The sequence below is a fragment of the Schistocerca piceifrons genome, chromosome 2, assembly GCF_021461385.2.
Source record: "Schistocerca piceifrons isolate TAMUIC-IGC-003096 chromosome 2, iqSchPice1.1, whole genome shotgun sequence".
Lineage (NCBI taxonomy): Eukaryota > Metazoa > Arthropoda > Insecta > Orthoptera > Acrididae > Schistocerca > Schistocerca piceifrons.
The window spans coordinates 902,434,772-902,449,544 of NC_060139.1; the positions used below are offsets into that span (position 1 = coordinate 902,434,772).

The 14,773-nt window shown below is 44.5% G+C and overlaps 1 protein-coding gene across 1 annotated transcript in view; it reads right to left on the minus strand.

Moving 5' to 3' along the window:
- LOC124775977 (high-affinity choline transporter 1-like) overlaps window positions 1–14,773 on the minus strand; it is a 400,765-nt gene that overhangs the window by 213,836 nt on the left and 172,156 nt on the right. Inside the window, exon 3 of the mRNA XM_047250817.1 lies at window positions 14,423–14,530. Coding sequence (XP_047106773.1) covers window positions 14,423–14,530 — 108 coding nt within the window. The remainder of the gene's footprint in view (window positions 1–14,422; window positions 14,531–14,773) is intronic.

Genomic DNA, 14,773 nt, shown 5'->3' on the forward strand with positions numbered 1-14,773 from the left:
TGCAGCTGCGAATATGAACAACCGTCACCTGTACAAATGAATGACGACAATGAAACTCTGTGATGGATCGGCACTCGAACCCGGATTTCTCGCTTTACCCCTTAAGAGCTTTGGTTACCAGACTCGTGGCCAGCATCACAACCTGTTCTCGTATACATATTATGTAATTCCCGTACATAGGAGGACATTTACTTGAAAGTCGCTGCCGGGGATCGGAGGATAAATACGATATTGCAATATCTGTATTGTTAAGAAGAATCATGCAGTGTTCCTTTGACGCATATATCGGAAAATCCGGGGTCAACTCTATGTCCGGTACAGATTTTCACTGTCACAATTCCCTTATAATGATTATTTTCAGCCATAATGGCTTTGTTTGTGAACCGTGACTGTGTGGGATTATTATTTATTTCAAGTTTCTGCTACCAGTCACTTTTTATTTTATGCTTAATCTAACATAATGCAACGCGTTTCGATTATGTTCTGTTCATCTTCAAGCGTTTGTACATATATACAGAAACGTTACTTAAAAATAAACAGTCTTAAACTAGATTAATCTAGAACACTTTGTTTTATGCTGTAGCTGCTGGTGTGGCATTTGGGGGGAAGGAGGGGGGCAGTGTATATCTAGAAATCGAAGTCAGTGATGTCTTCTGCTGGTTTTTAACTAATTCAATACCCTACATAAAAATATTCAATTCACCCTTGAACAGGATGAGGACAACACCATATCTTTTCTTGACATAAAAATATCAAAACAGAACCAAAAGGTAGCTTTCAATGTTTACAGAAAACCTACTGGCACTGACACCACTACACCGAACTCCTCAACACATCCCTCCTCCCACAAAAAAGCTGCTTATAGATCAATGCTGTACAGAGCACACAAATTTCCACTTCAACATACAGAACTCCAACAAGAAATAGAAACCATAACATATACTGCAATAAACAATGGATATGACCCTTCTCTAATTAATACCATGTCACAATAGATAAAAAATAAACTGAACAAACTACATCAAACTACACTCACAACTGACAGTGTCCCAGCAGTCAAATATGTAAAAATGCCATATGTTGGAATAGTATCTGACACATTAGCAAGACTATTCAAAAACAACAGAAGTAAAAATTAGCTTCAGCACCAACAACAACCTAAGCAGGAAAATTATTCACAATATAAAACCACCAGATACAAGTCTTGATGAATCCGGCATTTACAAAATTACCTGGAGCCAATGTAATAAATATTATATCGGCCAAACAGGCATGAATTTCAGAACCCGATTCAAAGAACATTTAGACTGCTACAGGCTTCATAAATGTAACAAATCAGCAGTAGCAACTCACATTAAAGACACAGGCCACCGTTTGAAAATCGAAGACAATCTCGAAATTTTACACAAAATAGAAAAAAGTAAAAGAATGCATATCGTGGAAGACATGGAAATTTTCATACATAACACAAAGCATGGAGATAACATTCTAAATGAAATAACCGTATTCAAAAACTCAAAATCCTTCAACAGTCTTAAGCCAGTTCTAACTCAATAGATTCAAGAAATGTCAATGTAAATAATTGACTAGAACCAAGAATATCGATACAAAACCTCGATAATCGATATAGACTCACATACTACAGTCCGCCATCTTGTGTTGTGTGTATAACATCGAAGCAATTTGTGCAGTGGCAATCAGTGACAAAATGTAATGTGTAATAGTGTAACTTTAATCAACAGCTCCGCCATTACACCAGTGATGCAAGTGAAGCAGCAAGATGATGTAATTGTAAGTGATCAACTGTCATATAAAATCCTTTCACACTATTTTCATAACACATAACTGATGCAAACCTATCTGCATCCGATACAGGCTGTGATATACATAGTCAACAACAAAGAAGAAAACCTGCAGAAGACATCACTGACTTCAATTTCTAGCCATACACGGCCCCCCTCCTTCCCCCCAAATGCCACACCAGCAGATACAGTAAAAAACAAAGTGTTCTAGATTAACCTAGTTTAAGACTGTTTATTTGTAAGTAACATTTCTCTATGTATGTATATATGTACAAACGCTTGAAGATGAACAGAACATGTTCGAAACGCGTTGCATTATGTTAGATTAAGCATAAAATAAAAAGTGAATGGTAGCAGAAACTTGAAATAAATAATTATCCCTTATAATGAAACTTCCTGGCAGATTAAAACTGTGTGCCCGACCGAGACTCGAACTCGGGACCTTTGCCTTTCGCAGGCAAGTGCTCTACCATCTGAGCTACCGAAGCACGACTCACGCCCGGTACTCACAGCTTTACTTCTGCCAGTATCTCGTCTCCTACCTTCCAAACCTTACAGAAGCTCTCCTGGGAACCTTGCAGAACTAGCATTCCTGAAAGAAAGGATACTGCGGAGACATGGCTTAGCCACAGCCTGGGGGATGTTTCCAGAATGAGATTTTCACTCTGCAGCGGAGTGTGCGCTGATATGAAACTTCCTGGCAGATTACAACTGTGTGCCCGACCGAGACTCGAACTCGGGACCTTTGCCTTTCGCGGGCAAGTGCTCTACCATCTGAGCTACCGAAGCACGACTCACGCCCGGTACTCACAGCTTATAATGATTGTTCATATTCGCAAATGCGAATACATTTTGTATAGTTACCAAGTAATCAACCAAGTAATCAAATTTACGAAGGGCATTCAATAGGTAATGCAACACATTTTTTTCTGACACCAGGTTAGTCTGATTTATGATTCCAATACATAGTACTATTCCCCACTCTTTTGGCTTCGAAGACCTATTTGTCTTTTCAACATAATCTCCGTTTAATGCGATGGCCTTACGTCACCTTGCTGGGGGATCCTGTATGCCCGGATAGTACCACTCTACTGGTCGACGTGGGAGGCAACGGCTTATTGCATCAGTAACCTCCCCATCATTCACGAACTGTACGAGATCTGAGCTGTAGGGTGGGTGGAGAAGAACAGTCCAATGAAGTTTTCTGAGCTCCTCTCAGGAAGGTAGACTTGTGGAGGAGAAGAAGTTCGTTTGCATCCAGCGAACACCTCGAATGAGAGTGTCCGCACTTCCCAACAATACAGGAGTCACAGTTGTGTGCGGCCGACCGGTAAGCGGGAGATCGGACAAGTTTGTGCGACTTCGTTGCGTCGATGACAAGTACATTGCCCAACGACTCACCGTGCTTTTGTTCACTGTCAGGTCTCCGTAATATACTGCAAGCTCCTATGAATATCTGCGATGCATTGGTTCTCCGTCGAAAGAAACTCCATGACATGTCCCTGCCCGGAGTGCACCAATGTTACAGACGCCATTTTGAAGGCTACGTATGGAGCCACCCCCTATCGGAACTTCATGAAAGTGTAGAGGTTGAGGCAGGAACATTCCAAGATGTTCCACGACAAATTCTGCGTTTTTTCAACCTAAAATTGCCTGGAAAAAGAATGTGTTGCTTTGCTTCAAAAATGGTTCAAATGGCTCTGAGCACTATGCGACTTAACTTCTGAGGTCATCAGTCGCCTAGAACTTAGAACTAATTTAACCTAACTAACCTAAGGACATCACACACATCCATGCCCGAGGCAGGATTCGAACCTGCGACCGTAGCGGTCACGCGGTTCCAGACTGAAGCGCCTTTAACCGCACGGCCACACCGGCCAGCTTGCTTTGCTTATCGAATGTCCCTCGTACTACATATTTTTGTTTCGTTGATAACACAGCTTTTCGGGTGATTTAGAAGGCTAGTCGAGGTGCCATAGGGAATGACAGAATGCAGGAACTTAGACGTGTGCGCCTGTGGACACGGCCACTGTCATTTCGGAAGACGGTGCTGCCCGCAGTAAGCTTACAATAAAGCTGTAAAACAAAGAACACATGGTCACCGAGAATGTGGAAATACCCATCCTGAATCATGTTCACTGTAACTTAAACGAATGGGTCTTAGTGACTGTAAGATAAACATAACAGGATCACCACCAGCATCTTCGTACACAGCGGGCTCATTGCCTCATTGGGCCCTGTGTGCACTCGAATCCTTGTATCATCTGAAAAGAGGCAAAATTGCGACGTATCGGATGGTACTACGCGCCTTCAAATACTGCTATCCACCTTTTGATCTGCAGCTCCTTGTATTGGCCGTGTTTACTGTTAAAATTTTTGGGGTATGAGGTCCGCCAGTTACCCAGTTACCCAAACATGTTTCGGCACCACTGCAATGTGAACATTTTTGTTACATGATTATAAAATTATGTGCATTTTTAGTTCAAACAACAGATAGTTTCTTTTTGTAAATACCTTTACATTTGGTGACCATGAATTTTCTGGACCACTTTTGTGTTAATTACTACAGGTAGCTTGTCATCTGCAACCAGACGATGTTGATGAGTAAGTTTTTTTATTTTATTTTATTTATTTATTTTTTTGTTGTTGCTGAGAGTTAACCTATCTTCTAGAGTGTAATTTAGTTTTTCGCGACGTTTTCGCGCCTATTTTCGTATTTACTTACGCTACTTACGTTTTCGTGTGACAAACACTTCCATTCTCCGCATCACGCTAAGATGTTGTGATGCGTACGTAGCTATAACAAGTATTTTCCACAAATAACGTAGCAAAACCCTTTCCACTACTCCATAACACAGTGTGATTGTGGTTTATTAAGTGTCCCAGCCCAGTCAGTGTTCATTTGTTCACCAGAGTGTTCGGCGCCAAATTTGAATTTTATTTGCATTTTATCTTTGTGTGTGTGTGTGTGTGTGTGTGTGTGTGTGTGTGTGTGTGTGTGTGTTTGTGTGTGTTTTCTGTGTGTTTCTTAGCTGACTGTGTTGTCTTTTATATAGTATTCCTATTTGTGTGTGAATGGTGCGTCTTTGCAGATTTTAGTGTATTTATTTTTCGTGTGTGTGTGTGTGTGTGTGTGTGTGTGTGTGTGTGTGTGTGTGTGTGTGTGTATATATATATATACGTGCGTGCGTGTGCTTGTGTGTAGACTTTATCCGTTTGTGCTGTTTTTATTTGTAAAGTTCCTTTAATGTGTTAAATAGTGTGCCCTTGCAGAGTGTAGTGTATTCGTTTAAGACCTGTTTTCCTTCCGCTATTGCCTTCTGTATATTGAAGTTCTCCTCAATGCTCAGTTTGCTGTATAGGCTGTGGCTGGGTTTTAGTATTCTTAAATCTGTTTCTATCAATCTAAAAAAAAAAAAAAAAACTTCTATCCACTTTCTACGGTGATTGGCTCACTCTAGACGTGCGCTCCTATATACGGCTGCAAGCAATGGCCTGTTGAACTTACTCCACTCCAAATATTCATTGAATGCCATTTCTTTCGCAATGTTTGCTCGTAAACTAGTTGAAATTGGCATGTTCTCACTGAAAACTACAATTTCTGTCGTGTTTGACACCAACTGTCATTGATAATGCGTGACATTCGTCTCTGGTCCCTATCGGATAGGATCTTCTAACGGCCATTCTTTTTACGCCATGTTATATGGCCGTAAGAGGTACACATTTCCTTGTAGACACGTTGGGCAGTTCGCACTGATTTACCAAAAAATCTGGCACATTAATTTACGGTATGATCATGGGCACGTCCATACACGATAGCTCCTTTCTGTCAGACTGTCACGCCTCTTCGCCGACGCATCTTACAGTGCCAATTCCGTACAGCTGACTGCCACATAAACACCACAGCACTTTCATGACTTAGGCAGGTGTACCCGTTTCTTTGGCTCTTCATTGCATTTACGTTTAAGGTTTTTAATGAAGACTTCCGGACACATTTCCTAACATTTGGTAACAAGGGCTTGTCCGATGGTGCTTTGTTTCTAAACAGCCGGTTTAAATCTTGGTGGTGGAAGAAATAATCACCAGTAGTTGACCGGCGGTAAAGGCTCACATGACCTCTTAGTTCTGCACAACGTCCAGCACCCCAAAGCCATTAATTGTGCTATTTAAGGACGGCATTAATATTTCACCTCTTAGTTCTGCACAACGTCCAGCACCCCAAAGCCATTAATTGTGCTATTTAAGGACGGCATTAATATTTCAACGAGCAATTTTAGTAACATCTAGCACTCCAGTTCGCAAAGATTACAGAGACGACGGATCATCATATCGGTCCCAAGAAACACCGAAAGTATTGGGGAGATGTCTTCATCCACGACCGCTGAATCGTGGAATGTGGTCGGAGTCGAGTAAAAGACGCGAACTTTTCGCTCAATGGCGTCCCAATACATGCTCGATAGGACTGGTTTGAGGTAACCTGCAGAGACACAGATATCCTTACAGCCGTGCAGTGTTCAGCGTGCAATTGTCCCTCAGTTATGAAGCAGGTGGGTGGTGCAATGTCCTACTAAAGGTACAGCTCAAATGCAGGGGGTTGTAGGGAAACAAGCGGATGTACATAATTTGGCAACAGGTTCCTCTATCATTTTGTGACGAGAGGCGATGGCAAACTCGCAAAGGGCCCTATGTCAGCCCTCGTAAACCAGTTCTGACAAATGTTGTAGCTCCGTCTTGGATGTTGTCCTGTTGGTGAGTAGCATGCAGCGCTTTAATGTGGACAACTCATCGCTCCAAGTGACGCTTTTCACTGTACCAAGTGTCTAGTGGTGGTGTTTCTACACCTATGTTAATCTACGAGGGGTTCTCAGTGTTTTAATTACCACCCCGTCTACGAGGAGTACTCCGTGTTTTAATTACCACCCCGAAAAAATAGAGTTCGTATTATGTCTGCAGTTCTGGCACACATTGAAATACTGCATTTCTGCATTTGAAGGAGAACAATGCTGAAACAATTGTTGCTGCCAAAATTTTCTTACAATCATCATAACAGGTATTTTGTTGTAATGAACTAAACAATCTGCAAAAAATTTTGTTACAACGAAATCGTTGGTGAGCTGGTGCTGAGATGGCGCAGACAATTCCAATGTGATCAAATATGTCTGAATAACCTAAAACAATGTGGTTCTTTGAAGAACCGAGAATCGCAAGAGAAGTGGAGGACCTGTTGCCTCAAGGTCGGCATAACACAATTGAGGCACAGTAGGAAAAGTGAAAATCAGTCACGGACACAGCTGAAGGAGCACTGCATACGCACATTCACTCGTGCTCATTTGTACATCGGCTGCGAATTTGCAATACGCACATGTTAATGCGCTTCCCTTATTACTACACCATGCACAACTTTCTTGTTTCTATATGAAGATGATATCTGTTCTTTCTGACATGTCCGAAAGAACAGATACCATCCTCATATAGTTAAGGCTAACCGGGCATTGACCTTCTTCTTCTGCGCTGGCTGCACACGCATTGCCCGAACTCTTACGGGACTCGGTAAGATTGTCTGCCGCGAGTAATGAGTGTAATGGGCAGGGGCATTACGAATGTAGTGTGTGGACATTAAGTTGGGAATGTGGGTCTCACGGGGAGGGTGCAAGGGATAAATCCCTGCAGCCGCACTATCCTCTGTGCCCTCGGTGGCTCAGATGGACGCCGGCTCGGTAGCTCAGCGTGTTCGGACAGAGGGTTAGCTGCCCTCTCAAACAAAAAAAAACTGAGTGAACGGATCAACGATGAAATTTAACAGGTGTTATGGGACGTCCGCCCCGAACATATCCAACGAACAATTACCAAGAAAATGAGATCAACAAAAACAAAGAAAAAGGATGGATAGTGTGTCTGCCAAGTAAGCAGGAGATCCCGGCACACATTTGACACATTTTGAACTGTCCCCGTTGATGTATATCAACGCCTGTCGACAGCTTAGGGTCTTGATTTAATTATCATTTCATTTCCTGTTTCTGGTCAGTGCAGTTAACATTACCAACTGGAATGGGTTCTGTGACTACATTGGCTCGGTTTACTCACAAGACCGTAAGAGATTTTTGGTCAGTTATAAACAAATTTGACAATTGTAATCAGTTGTCACGTTCCTCATTGTAACCATCTTCTAATTGTTCTGTCCAAAACATGTCTACGTCAGTGCGATTTTAGTTGCAAGCTGAATGCCAGCATTATTTCATGAGATATTACTTTACATTTCCACAGCTAAATCAATGATCTGTAATAGCATTCAGTATTCAGTCATCACATTAATTTAATTTTAGTTATACATAATCGTATCCAGTAGCTGTGGGAATACTTGGTGGATCTGAAGTATACAGCTCAACTTTCTCCATAGAAAACATCGAAATAGAAGCTAAAAAAGAATTCTAACTCTGAAACATTTCACTGTTTGCCGGGCTCATTACTGCTGCTATCTTGAGACGAAGCAGCATAGCGTCCACACTTCCTCAGCCGTGTGGTAGAGCCACCCACTCGATGCCCAACACTCGGTGAGTGCTCGCTAACGTAATGTAGGTGAGTGAACTGCTGTCTGGGTGCTTCCGCACCGTGTGCAAAGCGAGTGATGGGGAACGGATGCCGCGCACGCGAGTTCGCAACGCGGATGCAGAACTCTAGCGAGAACCTGTCAAGGGCTGGCTCGAGGCTACGGCTGCCGCGCCAGGTTTTGCTCAGTTCCACAGCGTGGCGGGCCAACCGGGCTGGCATGTAAAGTGTGCGGGTCGGGCCGTGGGACACCTGCACTGTGCACCAGGGACTTTACGGTGCTACGACTCCTCCCCCTGCCTGTCAACTACTGGTGACTATTTCTTCCGCCACCAGGATTCAAACCGGCTATTTACACTACTTGCCATTAAAATTGCTACACCAAAAAGAAATGCAGACGATAAACGGTTGTTCATTGGACAAATATATTATACTGGAACTGACATGTGATTACACTTTCGCGCAATTTGGGTGCATAGATCCTGAGAAATCAGTACCCAGAACAACCCCCTCTGGCCGTAATAACGGCTTTCATACGCCTGGGCATTGAGTCAAACAGAGCTTGGATGGCGTGTACAGGTACAGCTGCCCATTCAGCTTCAACACGATACCACAGTTCATCAAGAGTAGTGACTGGCGTATTGTGACGAGCCAGTTGCTCGGCCACCATTGACCAGACGTTTTCAATTGGTAAGAGATCTGGGGAAGGTGCTGGCCAGGGCAGCAGTCGAACATTTTCTGTATCCAGAAAGGCCCGTACAGGACCTGCAACATGCGGTCGTGCATTATCCTGCTGAAATGTAGGGTTTCGCAGGGATCGTAACACATCTGAAATGTAACGTCCACTATTCAAAGTGCCGTCAATGCGAACAAGAGGTGACCGAGATGTGTAACCAATGGCACCCCATACCATCACGCCGGGTGATACGCCAGTATGGCGATGACGAATACACGCTTCCAATGTGCGTTCACCGCGATGTCACCAAACACGGATGCGACCATCATGATGCTGTAAGCAGAACCTGGATTCATCCGAAAAAATGACGTTTTGGCATTCGTGCACCCAGGTTCGTCTCTGAGTACACCATCGCAGGCACTCCTGTCTGTGATGCGGCGTCAAGGGTAACCGCAGCCATGGTCTGCGAGCTGATAGTCTTGCTGCTGCAAACGTCGTCGAACTGTTCGTGCAGGTGGTTGTTGTCTTGCAAACGTCCCCATCTGTTGACTCAGGGATCGAGACGTGGCTGCACGATCCGTTACAGCCATGCGGATAAGATGCCTGTCATCTCGACTGCTAGTGATACGAGGCCGTTGGGATCCAGCACGGCGTTCCGTATTACCCTCCTGAACCCACCGATTCCATATTCTGCTAACAGTCATTGGATCTCGACCAACGCGATACGATAAACCGCAATCGCGATAGGCTACAATCCGACCTTTATCAAAGTCCGAAATGTAATGGTACGCATTTCTCCTCCTTACACGAGGCATCACAACAACGTTTTACCAGGCAACGCCGGTCAACTGGTGTTTGTGTATGAGAAATCGGTTGGAAACTTTCCTCATGTCGGCACTTTGTAGGTGTCGCCACCGGCGCCAACCTTGTGTGAATGCTCTAAAAAGCTAATCATTTGCATATCACAGCATCTTCTTCCTGTCGGTTAAATTTCGCGTCTGTAGCACGTCATCATCGTGTTGTAGCTATTTTAATGGCCAATAGTGTACAAATAAAGCACCACCGCGCAAGCCACTATTACCAAATGTTAGGAAATGTGTCCGGAAGTCTTCATTAAAAACCTTAAACGAAAATACGATGAAGAGCCAAAGAAACGGTTACACCTGCAGAATATCGAGTAGAACCTACACGAGCATGCGGTACCGCGACATGCTATGGGCTCGACTACTGTTTGAAGTAGTACGGGAGGGAACAGACACCATGAATTCTGCAGGGCTGTCCATAAATCCGTAAGAGTACGAGTTGGTGAAGATCTCTTCTGAACAGCAGATACAGGGTGGTCCATTGATCGTGACCGGGCCAAATATATCACGAAATAAGCGTCAAACGAAAAATCTTCAAAGAACGAAACTTGTCTAGCTTGAAGGGGGAAACCACATGGCGCTATGGTTGCCCTGCTAGAGGGTGATGCCATAGGTCAAACGAATATCAACTGCGTTTTTTAAAATAGGAACCCCTATTTTTTATTACATATTCGTGTAGTACGTAAAGAAATATGAATGTTTTAGTTGGACCCCTTCTTTTGGCTTTGTGATAGATGGCACTGTAATAGTCACAAACGTATGGCTCACAATTTAAAACGAACAGTTGGTAACAGGTAGGTTTTTTAAATTAAAATACAGAACGTAGGTCCGTTTGAACATTTTATGTCGGTTGTTCCAATGTGATACAAGTACCTTTGTGAACTTATCATTTCGGAGAACGAATGCTGTTACAGCGGGATTACCTGTAAATACACACATTAATGCAATAAATGCTCTAAATGATGTCCGTCAACCTCAATGCATTTGGCAATACGTGTAAAGGCATTCCTCTCAACAGCGAGTAGTTCGCCTTCCGTAATGTTCGCACATGCATTGACAATGTGCTGACGCATGTTGTCAGGCGTTGTCGGTGGATCACGACAGCAAATATCCTTCAACTTTCCCCACAGAAAGAAATCCGGGGACGTCAGATCCGTTGAATGTGCGGGCCATGGTATGGTTCTTCGACTACCAATCCACCTGCCATGAAATATGCTATTCAATACCGCTTCAACAGCACGCAAGGTGTGTGCCGGACATCCATCATGTTGGAAGTACATCGCCATTCTGTCATGCAGTGAAACAACTTGTAGTAACATTGGTAGAACATTACGTAGGAAATCAGCGTACACTGGATCATTTAGATTGCCATCGATAAAATGGGGGCCAATTATCGTTCCCCCCATAATGCCGCACCATGCGTTAATCCGCCAAGGTCGCTGATGTTACACTTGTCGCAGCCATCGTGGATTTTCCGTTGCCCAATAGTGCATATTATGCCGCTTACGTTAGCGCGGTTGGTGAATGACGCTTCGTCGCTAAATAGAACGCGTGCAAAAAATCTGTCATCGTCCCGTAATTCCTCTTGCGCCCAGTAGCAGAACTCTACACGACGCTCAAAGTCTTCGTCATGCAATTCCTGCTACATACAAATATGGTACGGGTGCAATCGATGTTGATGTATCATTCTCAACACCGACGTTTTTGAGATTCCCGATTCTCGCGCAATTTGTCTGCTACTGATGTGTGGATTAGCCGCAACAGCAGCTAAAACAGCTGCTTGGGCATCATCATTTGTTGCAGGTCGTGGTTGACGTTTCACATGTGGCTGAACACTTCCTGTTTCCTTAAATAACGAAGGGTCCGGACAGTTGGATGATGTCGTCCAGGATACCGAGCAGCATAAATAGCACATGCCCGTTGGGCATTTTGATCACAATAGCCATACATCAAACGGTCCATTTTAACACGGGTAGTGTATCACGAAGCAAATACCGTCCGCACTGACGGAACGTTACGTGATGCCACGTACTTACACGTTTGTGACTATTACAGCGCCATCTATCACAAAGCGAAACAAGTAGTCCAATTAAAACATTCATATTTCTTTGCGTACTACACGAATATGTAATAAAAAATGGGAGTTCCTATTTTAAAAAAAACGCAGTTGATATCCGTTTGACCTAGGGCAGCACCATCTAGTGGGCCAACCATTGCGCCATCTGGTTTCCCTCTTCAAGCTAGATAAGTTTCGTTCTTTGTAGTTTTTTCTTTTGGCACTCATTTCGTGAGATATTAGGCCCGGTCACTATCAATGGACCAACCTGTATACTCAGTTTCATTTCTGTGGAGTCTGGTGGCCAGTGTAAGTGTTTCAACTCTGAAGAGCGTTCCTGGAGCCACTCAATAGCAACTCTAGACGCGTGCTGTGTCGCGTTGTTCTGCTGGAATTGCCAAAAATGCTTCAAATATCTCAAAGCACTATGGGTCTTAACAGTTGAGGTCATCAGTCCCCTAGACGTAGAACTAATTAAATCTAACTAACCTAAGGAACCGCTCAGCAACAGCGGCCTGCTGGAATTGCCGAAGTCCGTTGGAATGCACAATGGATATGAATAGATGCAGGTGATCAGACACGATGCTTACATATGCATCACCTATCAGATTCGTATCTAAATGTACCAGGGATCCCATATAACTCCAACTGCATACGCTCCGCACCATTACAGAGCCTCCACCAGCTTGAACAGTAGTCCCCTGATGACAAGCAGGGTCCATGGATTCATGAGGTTGTCTACAAACTGGTTCACGTCCACCCTCGCTCAATAAAATTTGAAACGAGACTCGTCCGACCAGGCAACACTTTCCCAGTCATCAACAGTCCAATGTCGGCGCTGACGGGCCCAGGAATGGCCTAAAGCTGTGTGTCATCAAGAGTACACGAGTGGGCCTTCGGCTCCGAAGGGCCATATCGATGATGTTTCGTTGGATGGTTCGCACGCTGACACCTTCTGATGGGCCACAATTGAAACCTGCAGCAGTTTTCGGAAGGGTTGCACTTCTGTCACGTTGAACGATTCTCTTCAGTTGTCGAGGTCCCATTCTTGCAGCATTTTTTACCGGCCGCAGCAATATCGGAGATTATGATGATTTACCGTGCTCCTGATATTCACGGTACAGTCGTGAAATGGTCGTACGGGAAAATCCCCATTTCATTGTTACCTCGGAGATGCCGTGCCTCATCGCTGGTGCACCGACTATAACACCATGTTCAGACTCACTTAAATCTTGATAACCTGCCATTGTAGCAGCAGTAACCGACCTAACAACTGCGCCAGACACTTGTTGTCTTACATAGGCTTTATCTACAGCAGTTCCGTGTTCTGCCTGTTTAGTTATCTCTGTATTTGAGTACGGACGCCTATACCAGTTTCTTTTGCGCTTCGGTGTGTGACAGAAACGATTGCACTGATGTCTGGAACAAAATAAAGTGAACCATGTCTTACAAACCGAAATACTCACTCTGCAATGTAGTGCATTCCGTACTTAATTCAAAATCTGACCTAAGCTCTTTGCAAACATGTTACCAAAACAGGGTTGTTGTTGTTGTGTTGTTTGTGGAAAGAGACCAAACACCAAAACAGGGAATTCATAATATAACTCAAATGTTTAGTCTGTCTTTGCTTCTCTCTTACTGCTTCGTACAGAGTGATGTTTCCAGTCTTGGCGGTCTAACGCACGGCGTTCCGGGCGGGAAGGAGCGCCTGGTCCCCAGCATGGATCTGCCCGGCGGACTTGTGTCGAGGTCCGGAGAGCCGTCCACTCTGTAGACGGTTTTTAGGTGGTTTTCCATCTGCCTCGGCGAATGCAGGCTGGTTCCCCTTATTCTGTCTCAGCTACACTATGTCGGCGATTGCTGCGCAGACAAGTTCTCCACGTAGGCGTACACCACCATTACTCCACCACGCAAACATAGGGTTTACACTCGTCTGATGTGAGATGTTCCCTGGGGGGTCCACCGGGGGCCGAACCGCACAATAACCCTGGGTTAGGTGGGGGCGGCGGAGGGGTGAAGCGGACTGCGGTAGTCGTCGTGGGGTTGTGGACCAGTGCGGCTGCGGCGGGGACGGAGCCTCTCTGTCGTTTCTAGGTCCCTGGTTAACATACGATACAATACAATACAAGATCTACGTATTGGCAAATAAGAGCGAGTAAGGCCGCGAGAGCTGCTCGGTTGACCTTGTTGGTAAGTGTGGTACCTCCCAGATTCAAAAGTCTGTTTCGAATACCGATCCAGTTTTAACTTTTCAAAGCGTTTCGAAATTACTACTGTTCAAAATAAAGGATATCATTCGCGCTACACAGACGACATTGGAGGTTTCGAAGGTCTGGGCACATGTGATATGAAGGAATCGTATTTTCCCCGTCTAATTATTCCATTTACTGGTTTGATAGCCGGTCTGTCGAGAATAATAATTAATAGACGGGCAGTTTTCAGAGGTGAAAATATGCTGTGAGAAGTCAGGAGCACTCACCGAGAATAAGGCTGAGGCCGTAGCCGAAGGGCACCTGGCACCAGGCGAGGCCCGTGTCGAACATGGCCTCCGTGGTCGCGTTGATGTAGCCGCCGCCCACGTACGTCGCTGCAACACGAGAACACGGTGTCACACATACAGTACATCTGAAGCTAGCGGCAGTGCTGCTACACTTGCCAAGAATTCTTCGAGTTCATTGCCTCCAGGCATGGGCGTCCAAAATGTTCAAATGTGTGTGAGTTCTTAAGGGACCAAACTGCAGAGGTCATCGGTCCCTAGACTTACACACTACATAAACTAACTTATGCTAAGAACAACACACACACCCATGGCCGAGGCAGGACTCGAACC